The sequence below is a fragment of the Brugia malayi genome (assembly GCF_000002995.4).
Source record: "Brugia malayi strain FR3 genome assembly, contig: Bm_v4_Chr1_scaffold_001, whole genome shotgun sequence".
Classification (NCBI taxonomy): domain Eukaryota; kingdom Metazoa; phylum Nematoda; class Chromadorea; order Rhabditida; family Onchocercidae; genus Brugia; species Brugia malayi.
The window spans coordinates 12210218-12223575 of NW_025062475.1; the positions used below are offsets into that span (position 1 = coordinate 12210218).

Here is a 13358-nt window from a genome sequence, read left to right on the forward strand (position 1 = left end):
AAAACTTTTTGACCAGTTCGAAGCTACAAATAGCATGTCAGATGAGTTAATTTGGTATAAAAAATGAAAATAAACAGCAGTTAAAGTTGTTTGAAATTCATTTTCTATTCTTTATTTAACAAATTGTTTGATTCAAATTTAGGTTATTTATGATTTTATACGATTAGCATGAATGATACTAAGATTTAATTGCTTACATATTGATACTATTTACACTAGCCTTTCTTTCTCATGCTGATAGCTAATTTATTTTGAATTTTTGCATTCATTTTATAAAAACAATTCATATGGATATCCTTTCTTTGGTATTACTTCACAAACATGTGCATTAATTAAAGGGTTGCTAATTAAATAATATGCTAACCAGTTGAATAACTTTTTGCTGCAGGTGTAGATGAAGATGTCACATGTAAATTGTCCTCTTCCGTACCTTCAACGATGGTTCTTTCAGGTACTGCTTCTAGAAATTCCTTTCCTCAGTTACATTGATTCCCAGATGACTTATTGTGCACTTTGCTAGAGCAACAATAAAGGTTAAAAACTGAATAAAAATAATATTTTAAAAAACTCGCATAACACTTATATTATCATTCTCAAAATTCAATTATCGTAATTTTCAAATAGAAAAAAAAGAAAAAGAAGCTGCTTCATAGGAATTATGAAGCAATATATATGAGGAAAACCTTTACGATGTACTGAAGAAGCAATTCGATGTAATTTTGTAATTGTTGTTGTTGATAAGCGTCTTGGTTCATTAGCATTTGATCTTGTATTTGAATGACGATGTCCAACGGTACTTTGTGAACTACCCGAATCACTATGAAGTTCCGTAATTGTTGGTGTATGAGATCGAGCAATTTCTAATAGAAATATTTTAAATGATTGAGACAAAGTTATTTCATGGATAGCATGAATGAATGAGTGTGAGAATTAAACATTAGATGAAATGAAATATCGAATTATTGGAAAGTACTGACAGAAATTAATTAACCAAACGATAGGAGTAAAATAAAGCTTATGAAAGCATACCAAAAGCTCTTATCGAGAAATCTTCCTTCATTATCTGTAACTCTTGTGACAATTCCGCTAGCAAGGAACCATATCCACGAATTTTATTCCCAGATGCACCTAATAGTTGCATGCGTTCTTTAAATTCTGCTTGCCATGCTGCTTCCTGTTCAGTTAAAACTTTCTGTGCCATCTATAATTATGCGCCAATAAAATAAATTAACAACATAATTGAAATTTGCTAAGACATTTAATGTTCTCTTAATTACTTTAATGAAACAATTAAAGTACTTTGCTTTGCAGGAATGGTAGAATGATTAGTGATATTGGCAAGTTGATATCGATCATAAAATCAATAAATGAATATAATGCAGTGCCACCAATTTTTTTGCCAAGCAATTCACGGATTACTTTAAACATCCGTGGCCAAAGTAATGTTAACTGCTTCTCGAATGCTATTATCATCACTTTGAGAGCTAAAGAAAAAAAATAAATTTAATTTGAAAAATCAAGAAAAGATGATTGGTACATTTCATTCTTTTTTATTTTAATTGCAGGAAAAATATACCCAAAAATATAGCTTGACAAACTGTTTCACGAATAATACGATGCGTTGTTACAGTAGCAGAATGTCCACGTTCTGTTACGGATACTGAACCCTGTCGTCCAGAAACATCAATAATTGTTGAGCCTAGAAGAAAAAAAAAAAAAAACTTTTCAATGTAGAATCTTCAGTTACTCGAGAAATCCCAATTGTTAAAATAGAAAATTGAAAAGTTTTCAATTTGAATTTTTTGTGAAATATTATATTTATAAAAAAGGAAAAAAAAAAAAAAAAAGAAACATTTTACCATGCGCATTGGTTCCTCGTATTAAAGTGGATGCTAAATTTGAACTCATTATTGGTGCGACACTTTGTCGTGCCAATGGAGGATTAATAGCATTTTGCATTAAATTTAAGCAAAATATTAAGTCTTTCGTTTGAAATTGTGGTTTATCTGCAATAAAAGTAATCGAAAAAGCTTAAAATAAATAGAAAGTAAAAATTACTTATAATCACATATAAATGATCTTATTAGTCAGTTAATTAAATATGTAATAGTTGCATCTATTTATTGGTGTATAATGTATAATTACTGCCATAAAGTATTACTGTTGTAGAAAAGAAATACATATAAATTTACTCCTCTCAATTTATTTCCATCTATTTTGTATGAATGATAGCATTTTTCATGATGTAATCGAATGACTAAACATTTTAAATACAAATTCTACTTTAAAAATGTAATAAATTACAATCCGAAATTAAAGTAATAACTGAAATGAAACCATTTTTAGCAACTGCAGCTTGAAGAAATAATGGAATTAAAACATGACACAATACAACTTCTAATCGTTCAGCTATTGGTCCAATTCCTTCACTACTACATAAATATTCCAATGAAAATGTTGCCTAAATAAACTGTAATTTACTATAATTATAATTTTAAAAAAGAAAATTAAAAGTTGAAAAATTTATTATGCAAATTTTGTACCTGACCAAGTGCTTGCATTAAAAAAGAAGCAAGTTTAAGAACTGCATTACAATATGGTTGTGGAGGAGAAGTACCATGCAATACAGTCGAGAAAACAGCATTGGATTGAGTGAAAAGATCATCATTTAATGGATCACCGATCATTATTCGTAAACACATCAATGTTATGGACTGAAAATGAAAAACGAATATAATAAATTAACAATCAAATGATTAATTATTCGTTTATTTGTTTTTTTTTTTCTTTTCTTATACATTTAAAAAAGTGCGATATTAAAGTTTTACTTATCAAGTAGCAAAAGAATTTTTTTTAATTTAATTAAAATATTTAAGTAATAGGATACTTTTAATGGATGTGAATGAGCAATATAAGGATAAGCAACAAGCGTTTGGTGTAAACCATTAAGCCAATTTGTTAATGCAGTCCAGTTTGTTCGCCGTCGAAAGACAAATTTTTTGCCAATCTTTTGAATTGTCTTATCCAAACGTCGCAAAACAAAATTTAAAGTTGGTCGATTACTTTCCACCGACCAATCAGTTATTAATAGAATCACAGAGAAGTATCTGTTAAAATTTTAAAATTGCTATTTCGAAAACAAAATTCATAAAATGAATTTAATGAATTTTAAGCTTAGTGCAAAAATTATAAAAATATTTCGAGAAAAAAAACAGAAAGACATGCGATACAAAAGAGATTGATATAAATGAATAAAATTACTTTTGCAATCCAAGGCAAGCTATTGTGCTTAAATCGTAAGGCGCAATTTTCAATAATGCAAGAGCAATTTCATTCAGTTTCTGAAAAAAAAAGTCAAATTTGTAATGCATTTTATTTTCGACAGATCTTTTAACTCCAAAAATAATGACAAATTATGATAAAACAAATAAATATCTTTGAATTAAGTAAATGTTTCTATATCTACAAAAAACACATTATGTCTTTTTTTTACAGATCTAATTAAGTGCTCATTAATTTTCAACGTTACTAAGAGTCGAAGACATATTTTTCAGTGGAATTTATAAAATTGTCGGTATATATGATGATTGATTTAATAAAACTTTAACATTTATGAATTGTTCTTGAAAATTTTGCATCTTAATTAACCCACCACATAGCATTTATGATCGAATAATTCCGGGATTTTGATATGTTCAATATTTGATGCTAATTTAGTAAGTTCCTTTAGCCGTGGTTTTGCTTTCTCGATAAATGTAGCTGCTAGCACGAGAAGAGCATCACGTGGACGACGAAATACTTCACGTTGTCCCTCAGTATTATCCAAAGCATCTGATCCAACAACATTCTTTTTATCCTTCAGACTTCTACAATATTAGTCTTTCCATTTTCCCAATTAATTAAAATATAGGAATCTTCTTTTTTTTTTTTTTTTTTTTTTTTTTTGTATGAATTAATAATTTTGACCTGAAATTTACTTTACTAAAATTATGGTAGAAATTTTTCTTTTTTTCACTGAAAACTTGTGATTACCTAAAGAATTCTGCTGCAGTAGGCTTTTTATCTTGATGTGAAATAGTCAAAATATCTTTCTTTTGAATCAAAATTTAACATTTTAGTCATCATGTTTTACTTAACTCAATTTTTAATTCGAATGTCTATATCATTATTCCATCACCAGGAAATGGTTGATACTTTGGAGATGGTGTATACTTGAATTACATTTATTTCAGTTATTTAATGAATAAATACCCAGTCGCCTATGTAAAGAAATTCATTTCGATTATTTTTAATTGTTCAATCAGAACAACGACAAATTTTGAAAAAGGAAAAAAGCTTACGAATAATGCATTTTCGTTTCATCTTCGATTAAAGTTGGTGGATCAAAGAATTGAGGTGAATCTGCAATGAAGGATTTTCCACGATCGCTGACACTATTAACAATATCAAACGTTCGCGTTGGTCCTCTAAATTATTAATCAATGAATGTTTATCAAAAATTATTAAAAACAAGAATATTAATTTCTATTATAAATAAATCTGTATTATTCCTCCTACAATTAAATTAACAAAATAAACCTGGCAAGAATATCACAACAATTCACTAATGCTTTCATTTCAATACATAATGTCGTATAGATAGATATTTCATGTTTGACAGCAACCATACTGTTTTCCTCTTCTATCGTATCCTTTTCAATTTGTTCCAAGAAGTATGGTATCGTTGCTTGCATTACTAACTAAAACAATTAACAATAATAAATTAGCATAATTTCATTAAGATATGAATTTTAGGTAAGAAGTTATTTGTTAATAAACTTTTTGTATATTTGTAAATAATTAAACAAGAAATTTCACCATATTTTCCATTTTTATTATCTTATTATAAAGTAATATATGATAAGAAATTGAAATAATTTTTAAAAAAAGTAGAAATGTGAAAGTAAAACATTACCAACATCTGATAACAACGTCGTGATTCAGGCGCAAAAGCACATACCGTTACAGCGCTTGCTAAAGCATCTGTTAGTAAGCTAAACGTATTAGGATCATCACGATAACACAAATCTAACGCCTAGAATTAGTTAAATATCATTAAGTAAAATATTTTTCCTTCTTTACTTTGACTGAAATTATCAAAATATTGTGATATCATTTGATGAATCATAAGAATAATCATAAATATCACAAAAACATGTCAAAAAGATCATTTCCTTTATCAAAATATAGATTCATAATAATTTTATTGCAAGTAGTTATTTCATTTGAATTGTGTTGTTTGATTATTCTACACTAAAAAATTTGAAATAAACGAATAGTTTTTTTTACTTCTTCTAAAAAAAAAAAAAAAAATTGTGCCTATAATTTCTAGTGTAATTGAATGAGAAGCAGATTTTGATGCATTATTAATCAAAAGTTAAGCTGTGCTATAGTTTTATAAAATTTTCAAACCGAAATTTCTTTGATACAAAAGAAAGTAATGAAATACGCATTATATAAGTGGATGATAATGTATTTTATTCTAAAAATACTATCCTCTAAATATTATTTAGTAAAGCAAGAAAAATGAAATTTTATTTTTGAGTTTAAGAGTAAAAAATTCAACTATCAACAAACTTTTAATGGTTTTGTTTCATTAATTAAATCTAATAGATCAATTGGATCATCCATATTATTCATATCTTCCATACTATGCAATAAATTAAACCAATATTTCGGTTTCACCTGTAATAAATTATTAAATGAATTTCAAAAAAGAAAACAAATATTCGACAAATTCATTCTTCATATCGATTAATGAACAGAGTTAAAATATCAGAATGAAATAAATAATACGAATACCTTCATTGGATTTACTTCAAAATTATCATCATTAATATCAAGAATATTTGCCACTGAACCAGCCATTTGTAATAAAAAAGGTTTTCGATGAAGGATATAAAATTGTTTGCAAACATATTCAATAGTACGACAAAGTAATGGATTAGTTTGTCGTTGACTGTAACAAAGTAGTATTGTTGGCATTATCAGGAAAAAACCCTGAAAGAAGGAAATAAGCATTCATAATTTCAATATTGCAATTATTTGTGTAGAAAATTTAATTCTCAAATGAATGACAGATAAGATAAACTTTACAACAATTTTATCAATTTTTCATTTCACTTCATTTCATTAAAAGAAATAAGAATGCAACAATATTATTACAAACGAAAATTTGCTTAATCATTATTTAACTCTCTCTTTCTATCTCTTTCTTTTTTGAAAATTTTTGTATGTGAAAACTCTTAATTTAAATTTTACAACAAACTATCGCATATTATATAAGTTGAAAGTTTCGCGAAAAAAAAAAAAAGATAGAAAGTTAATAATCATAAATATGAATTAACATTACTTTTGAAGGAAAAAAAAAATTTGGTTTTTAAATTTTTAAAGAATTTACCTGATTAGTAAAGAGAGTATTAAAATGTATAGCCATGGATAGATATGTTGCCATACAACGGCGTAAAATTGTTACATTTTCACAATGTAATAAGGTGACACCATTAATAACATTGATAAATAAATGTAAATCACCGAACATGAAAGCATTTTCCATTTTTGCGAACATATCAGACATTAGCTTAAAGTTAAATTCATTTTTAAAAATTTTTGAAATCTAAAATTTGAAACTTTTAAATTCTAATAGTGAAATATAAGATAAAATGAAAATTTGTAATTAGGAAAATATTCATCTTTTTCATTTATATAATGTTATGAAATTTCTCAAATTTTAAAACATTTTTTAACATTTTGTCTTTTATACAACAAAAGCCATTGTTCCAAAGCTTTCTTCAAAGGTGTGAAAAATTTTTAAGGCATAAAAGCAAAGTGTTAAAAATTTACCAAAGCCCAAACAAATTTATGTGTGCTATCGATGGAATATAATTCACGGCCTAATGGGCCATTATACATGCCAAAGCATGTCTCCAAACTTTTTCGTGGAAATGATGGTAAATGGGTAAATTCATCGTGCAAGAAAAATATTCGCTGTGGTATCTGAAAAAATTATACTTTAATTAATTTTTTCTTTTTTCTTTTTCTAAATGGAATTTATCAAAATAAAACTTTTCAGAATTTTTTGAAAATTAAAAAAAAAATTTAACAAAACTTTAAATTTTATAAATAAAAATTCATTTAAAAAAAGAAAAGAAGAAATTAGGAGAAGAATGGAATAAAATTTATTAACTTACAACATTTTCAGGACTATGAGCAAGAGCATTATGCGTTAGTAATACTTTTCCCATTTCTATAAGCTTATACGTAAATGCTATTTGACGCATTCGAAAATGCGCTTCGTCAGGATTTAACTTAACCAACGTCAATTGCGGATACAACGAACGATGAAAAAAGTAAAAATCTCTAAAGGAAAATTAAAATTAGTCTAATATAAACTATTTAATGTAGCATTAATATTTCAAAATCATAAATGAATATTTCATTTTCTCTTTTATTATTTTATCTTTTGATCATTTCCTGTTGATATTTTCATTTAATCTTTGTCTCTCTCTCTCTCTCTCTCTCTCTCGTAAGAGTGTTTCGGAATTGGCATTTACGGAACTGAATTTATTCTGCTATTCACTAAAAATTAAATTTTACAAAATTGCATATGCATTGCTAGCATTGTGATGAGAATATTATTTAGGTTCCTGAAAATGCATATATACCAAATCGATAAACCGGATTATAATTTTATAAAACAGAAAAAAATCAAAGAAATCATGAAATACTTACCGAACGTATGATGAAGGATTATGAACTAGATTTGTTTTAGCATCAATAAGAAAATAATATTGACTATCGTTTTCGGGAATATTAAAAAATTCGATGCTATCCTTAAGTAATTGTTGAAATTGCGTCTCTTCATGAATCGGAAATTGTGATGGAATTCCACCGGAACCGCTATCAGGTCCATGAATAATAATTTTTTTTGCCGATGGAACGTTTGCCGTTATCATTAATGCTTGCTGAAAATGAACAAATTTTTTTTTAAAGGTAAAAAAAAAAAAAACATTGGTCTAATGTATATCATTCGTAGTTAATAACTTTCTTGTCAATTTTATCGTTCTATCAAATTTATTATTTCCATAGCAAATTAGGATAGCATTCAGAAATAAGTGCTTATCCTAAATGAATTAATAATTTTATTAGCTTTGATTCACTAAGTGAATTAATGTTAACATGAAATGCTTCAACTTGAACTTATCAAATAGATTAAGTATTACTTACATCACATTGTTCCTTCTTTAATGTTTGCTTTAAATCTTTAAAATATAATCCATGAACATTTGGAATAATAAGCCATATTATGCTTAATGCCATTGCAATTGCTCGATCACTACCATCGCAAGGGCTTCGCACATAATGCATCACAAAACCGAACTGTAAAAATATTTGTTTATTTTTCAAATAAATAAATAGAATAGAAATAACTAAAGAAAATTTTGATTCTTTGAATTGTAATTATTTGACAGCTATATTTCAAATAATACCTCTCATATTAAAAAAACAGAAAATTTTTTAAATTAGATTAAAACCGAATTATTGTTTCAAATTTTAAATTAATATATTTGTACATAAACTGAAAAAAAAAAAAAAAAAAAACAATAACTTACGAAATAATTCATTAAGGTATAAGCAGTTTGACATGGCAGTGGTTGAAAACGTAATATTAATTTTCGTAAAAGTGATATTAAATGTTCCTAAAAAGTGATTCGTCGCATTGTTTGTCATTATCACTTACTGGTATCAATGTATACAGGAAAAAAAATACGACATGCATTTCTCCAATTAAAAAAAAAGTATCAATTTAAATTTTACAATAAAATGAAAATTCAACCAAATTCTTTCACTACTTTTTTTTTTTTGTAAGCATATTTTATGAATAAAATGTTAAAATGAAATTATTTAATTTTCTTTTGCATGAAATATTTGTTCAAAAATTTTTTATTGTTATCAATGTGTAAATATATATGTGTGTGAGTGATTGGAATATTCATTGCTAGGCACCTTTTATTAATGCTTCACGTACGTATAAAAAATTTTCAACTTCCCTCAAACTTGTTTAAGTTAAATTTTTCACATAGTTAAATTGTAACGAAATGTTTTGATGAAGTTTGTCAGTGACATTTCCCGGATATTTCCTTTTTTTTTGTCATCATAAATTCATGAATTTAAAAAAAAAAAAAAAGAAATTTTAATACATCTGATTTGTTACCTTATCTTTCCAATTTTCATTTCTTTTAAAATGAAATGTCTGATACTAATAAATTTCAATCACACTAATTTCTCTTGCGTACAACACTGTCGTCAAAATACAAACATGCACAATTAACGTAAAGCAAACTACGCTTAAAAAAATGTGCAAAAATAGGTAAAAAGAAAAAAAAAAAACTTTCAAATATTCAAATCTAAATATTGACGATATTCTGACAGATTATCTTAGAATTTGTCAAAATTTATAAAAATCAAACAAGCAAATATGAACTCGTGAAATATTTCTCATCCAGTGAATATTCGTATGAAAGTCAACATTTGCTGACTAAATATTTCAAGAAAGAAAGGTCATATATTTGCCTAGACAATAAAAATTTTTCTAGAACAATAAGCTCAAGCTAAAGCATAATCTCTAGCAAAATTGAAATAGATTTTTCTCTCTATTTCTACTAATAGGTCGATGATATTCGTTGGATATTACTCAAAAATTTATTTTCTTTATTATTTCTTTTCATTATTTTTTTTCTATTTTTTTGATAATAATATCATTACTAAGCAAAAATGAATTATCTAGTTTATTTTTAAATAAATGATATTTTTTAAACAATGTTATTTACATTTATTTATTTTTTTGCTTTGTTATTTAGGCTAAAATGAAGCAATAAGCTTACCTGACGTTCACGATTGGTTAATTTTTCTAAAAAATGACGCAAAAACAAAGCTGGATCTTCCACAATACAAGACCAAATAATCTTCCTTACTGTATCACTTACTGAAATTTCATCTAGATTTTAAGAAGAGAAATTAATGAAAAAAAAAAAATTACATAAGTTTTTTAAATCTTAGTTAATCTAATTTCTTATTATTTACTCTCTGATTTGCACAAGAATTGTTCATAATGTTTTTTTTTTTTTCTTTTTTTGAAATTTCACATAAATGAATTATCGTGTAAGACTGTAAAATAATATAAATTAAATCTTCCTCAAAAAATAATAATAATAAAAAGAAAAGTATTACCAGATTTTCCGGAACTATCCAATTGTACATCATCTAACATTTCGATGATCATCGGTACAACCGAAAGTAGCGATGAGGGAAAAAGTGGTTGCGCAACTGGCATTTGTTGTCTTGATGAACTTGGATGCATATCACATTCTGAAATGCATCATTTAAATTTTGATTTTGATAAAAACAGATGCAATACGTATTTATAAATGTGGTGACATTAAATTAAATTAATGAAATATTGTCAGACATATGCATAGTTTAATTGACAGACTTTTTTCAGTTTTCAAATTATTAAAATTTTTTTAAGTTTTACTTCTGTAAAATAAAGCAATAAATAAAATTAAAAGAGTAAACCTTCTCCGGTACTATCGGCCATAACTTGTTGCGTCGTCTGATGATGAAACAATGCCGGCTCGTACGCTGCTTGCTGTACAATAGCTGTAGCACGAAACGGAAATTTTTGACGTAAAGAACTTTCTCTTTCATTTGCTTCATGCGCTGCTCGACGTACCATTTCTTGTTTTTGTTTTCGACGTGTTCGTGTCATTGTCATTATCGTTTGACTCTCAAATGCTTTTCTTCTTTTCTTTGTTTATAAATTTGATTTTTAAAAAAAGAAAAAAAATTTACCAAAAAAAACTTTTACTTTTTATTAAGCTAACAAAAAAAAAAAAAATATAATTATTTCAGATTTCTTTAATAATTAAATGAAAGGAAGAAGAGTTACTTCAACTATTTTTAAGCATTATTTTAAACGAATAATTTCACATAACCTACCGTTGCTTGTTCCTCTTCTTTTAAACATAATTCTTCAACTTTAGTCTTCGTATGAGGCATCCATGGTGGATCAACAACAGCTAATTGATTTTGGCCAACAGGAGGAGAAGGTAATGTAAAGTCAATACCTGGTGGTGGAACCTAACAAATCATAATGTAGCAAAAAGTTTCCAAAAATAGAAATTAATTTGAGACAAACATACTACTGGGATATTGTAGAAAGCTCAAAATATTAATGAAATTCTAAATTTTAACTAACTTTAAAGACGAACTGTGCTCCATCTTCCATTTTCAACCAAACATGAAAACGATTACGCCATAAAGCATGAAAACGTCGTAATCCTTCTGTACGTATATTTGGATCATCATTTATCAAACTATTCCTTATCACGTTAACAGTACCTTCTGGACTGCGTACTGATGATACAATGAAAAGAGATGCTAAAATTATCAAATAGATAATCAAATAATTTTGTTTAAATTCCAACTACTAATATTTTAAGTTCTTAAATTTAAGCTTCAAATTTAAAAAAATCATTATTTGAAAAATCTAAAATATTATTTTTTGCTCACATTTCATATTTGATATTTAATTATTGTAAGAAAGAAATGAAAATGAACCAGCTGAAGTGACAATATGTTTATTACGATGTATTAATAAATGCCAACAGATATCCATCACTTCTCGATAATGTTCATTACGTAATATAAGACAACTTTTAAGAAGTGTTGAAAAAGGTGAATGAGCTATACATAACATTTGTGTGGCAATATAAGTTAGCATAGGAGATGTTTGTTGATGTTTGTTAGCTTGGCTTGCTTCGATTAGATCATCTGAATCCTACAAAATTTTAACATTAATACAATTCAATTGGATATAAATGTTAATTCATACACTTACCGAAATAAATTATATAAATATTTTTATATCGAAAGATAATGGAAGGAGAAGTAGAAAAGAAATGAAGGGAAAAGGAGAAGGAGGAGGAGGAAGAAGAAAATAAAAGAAAATAATTCATAATATTTAAGATTAATTACAATTAAAATATTCTTGTGAAAAAAGAAGAAAGAAAGAAATATTACTTGAGAATTATTTTTTCCCATACGTCCTTCTCGATTTTCTTCCATTTCATTAAGTTTTTCAATAAGTAAACTTCGTAATGCCATTGGTGGCTTATCAAGCATTGCACCTTGCCGGACAGCAGCATTTTCTCGACGTGCTGCGAATAATCCGGAAAGTCGTTGTGTTGCCTATAAAGTCAAAAAGTGGATAGATTTGTTGAGAAAGATTTGTCTTGTTTACATTAATGATAATGATAATGATAATAGTCAAAGCAATACTGTAGCTGTCAAAATAAATCCAAATTTATGCAATTTATAGAATAAATAATTATGTCTATAGCAAATTAATTAAATAATACCATAATGAGATTAAGTTTAGCTTTAAATTAATGTTTTACCATATGAAAATAAATTATTATTAGGTTAATTAGATATTTTTTTTTTTTTAAAGATAAATTTATTTTAACAAATAAAATTAACAATAAATGCGTCATACTTTTTTCACATTATCATGACGATTGATCCATGCATCAGTCATCGCTTTACGTTTATCAAGATGTCCAAGGGGCGGTAAATCTTCACCGTACACTTTCCGAAGTGCTTCTGTCAAACGGTAACATTGTCGATAAACTCTTTCAAAACACCATGGATGACAGAAACGTTCATGAGTACATGACAAATTAAATGAATTTGCCATTTTAATTACCGTCTATAATCAATTATCATTCTATGAAATTTTTTTCTATGAATTTTCTATGAAATTATGTCAAATATTTGATGTACTGCAAAATGTGTTACGTAATAAACTACTAACGTAACTATACGTCAAATACACGCATATTATAACATTGAAATTTTTTGTCCATGAAATCTTACGTTCATGGACAAATTAGAAAGAAATTTTGATCTCACTATTGATACTATCGTAATTATTATTCACCTAATGATTTAATTTAATTGAAATCTAACTCTACTGCAATTTTAGCTTCAAGTTACAAATAAGAAAAATTAAACCTTTAACCAAGGAAAATTTCTAAACATCAATTCTTCGTCTTCATCAAAATTTGTTTGTGATTGCTGAATGCATGATACAGCAGGTCGTGATGTGCTATCCTGTGTTGATGACGGTATCGGCGTTATCACACTTATCTTTGATCCATTTTCTGGTGATACTACAACTTCATTCGATTGTTTAACTCCATCTCGTGTTCCTTCTATCCATCCTCCAACTGCTGTTAATACATCAAATCAATTAAATT

The 13358-nt window shown here is 26.8% G+C and overlaps 1 protein-coding gene across 1 annotated transcript in view; it reads right to left on the reverse strand.

Annotated features, from left to right (window-relative positions):
• The window catches only part of Bma-unc-80 (F25C8.3 protein, putative), a gene marked incomplete at both ends in the record, with an annotated part of 33840 nt that overhangs the window by 986 nt on the left and 19496 nt on the right, over window positions 1-13358 (reverse strand). The window contains 31 exons of the mRNA XM_043077599.1: window positions 365-460; window positions 684-860; window positions 1030-1201; window positions 1300-1484; window positions 1577-1699; window positions 1860-2006; window positions 2338-2461; window positions 2544-2714; window positions 2888-3107; window positions 3262-3341; window positions 3653-3866; window positions 4341-4466; window positions 4579-4739; window positions 4955-5074; window positions 5617-5724; window positions 5842-6039; window positions 6440-6619; window positions 6883-7035; window positions 7230-7398; window positions 7771-8003; window positions 8266-8418; window positions 8652-8738; window positions 9924-10024; window positions 10270-10407; window positions 10615-10825; window positions 11038-11178; window positions 11297-11478; window positions 11659-11878; window positions 12121-12288; window positions 12596-12808; window positions 13114-13328. Coding sequence (XP_042933533.1) covers window positions 365-460; window positions 684-860; window positions 1030-1201; window positions 1300-1484; window positions 1577-1699; window positions 1860-2006; window positions 2338-2461; window positions 2544-2714; window positions 2888-3107; window positions 3262-3341; window positions 3653-3866; window positions 4341-4466; window positions 4579-4739; window positions 4955-5074; window positions 5617-5724; window positions 5842-6039; window positions 6440-6619; window positions 6883-7035; window positions 7230-7398; window positions 7771-8003; window positions 8266-8418; window positions 8652-8738; window positions 9924-10024; window positions 10270-10407; window positions 10615-10825; window positions 11038-11178; window positions 11297-11478; window positions 11659-11878; window positions 12121-12288; window positions 12596-12808; window positions 13114-13328 — 4986 coding nt within the window. The remainder of the gene's footprint in view (window positions 1-364; window positions 461-683; window positions 861-1029; window positions 1202-1299; window positions 1485-1576; window positions 1700-1859; window positions 2007-2337; window positions 2462-2543; window positions 2715-2887; window positions 3108-3261; window positions 3342-3652; window positions 3867-4340; window positions 4467-4578; window positions 4740-4954; window positions 5075-5616; window positions 5725-5841; window positions 6040-6439; window positions 6620-6882; window positions 7036-7229; window positions 7399-7770; window positions 8004-8265; window positions 8419-8651; window positions 8739-9923; window positions 10025-10269; window positions 10408-10614; window positions 10826-11037; window positions 11179-11296; window positions 11479-11658; window positions 11879-12120; window positions 12289-12595; window positions 12809-13113; window positions 13329-13358) is intronic.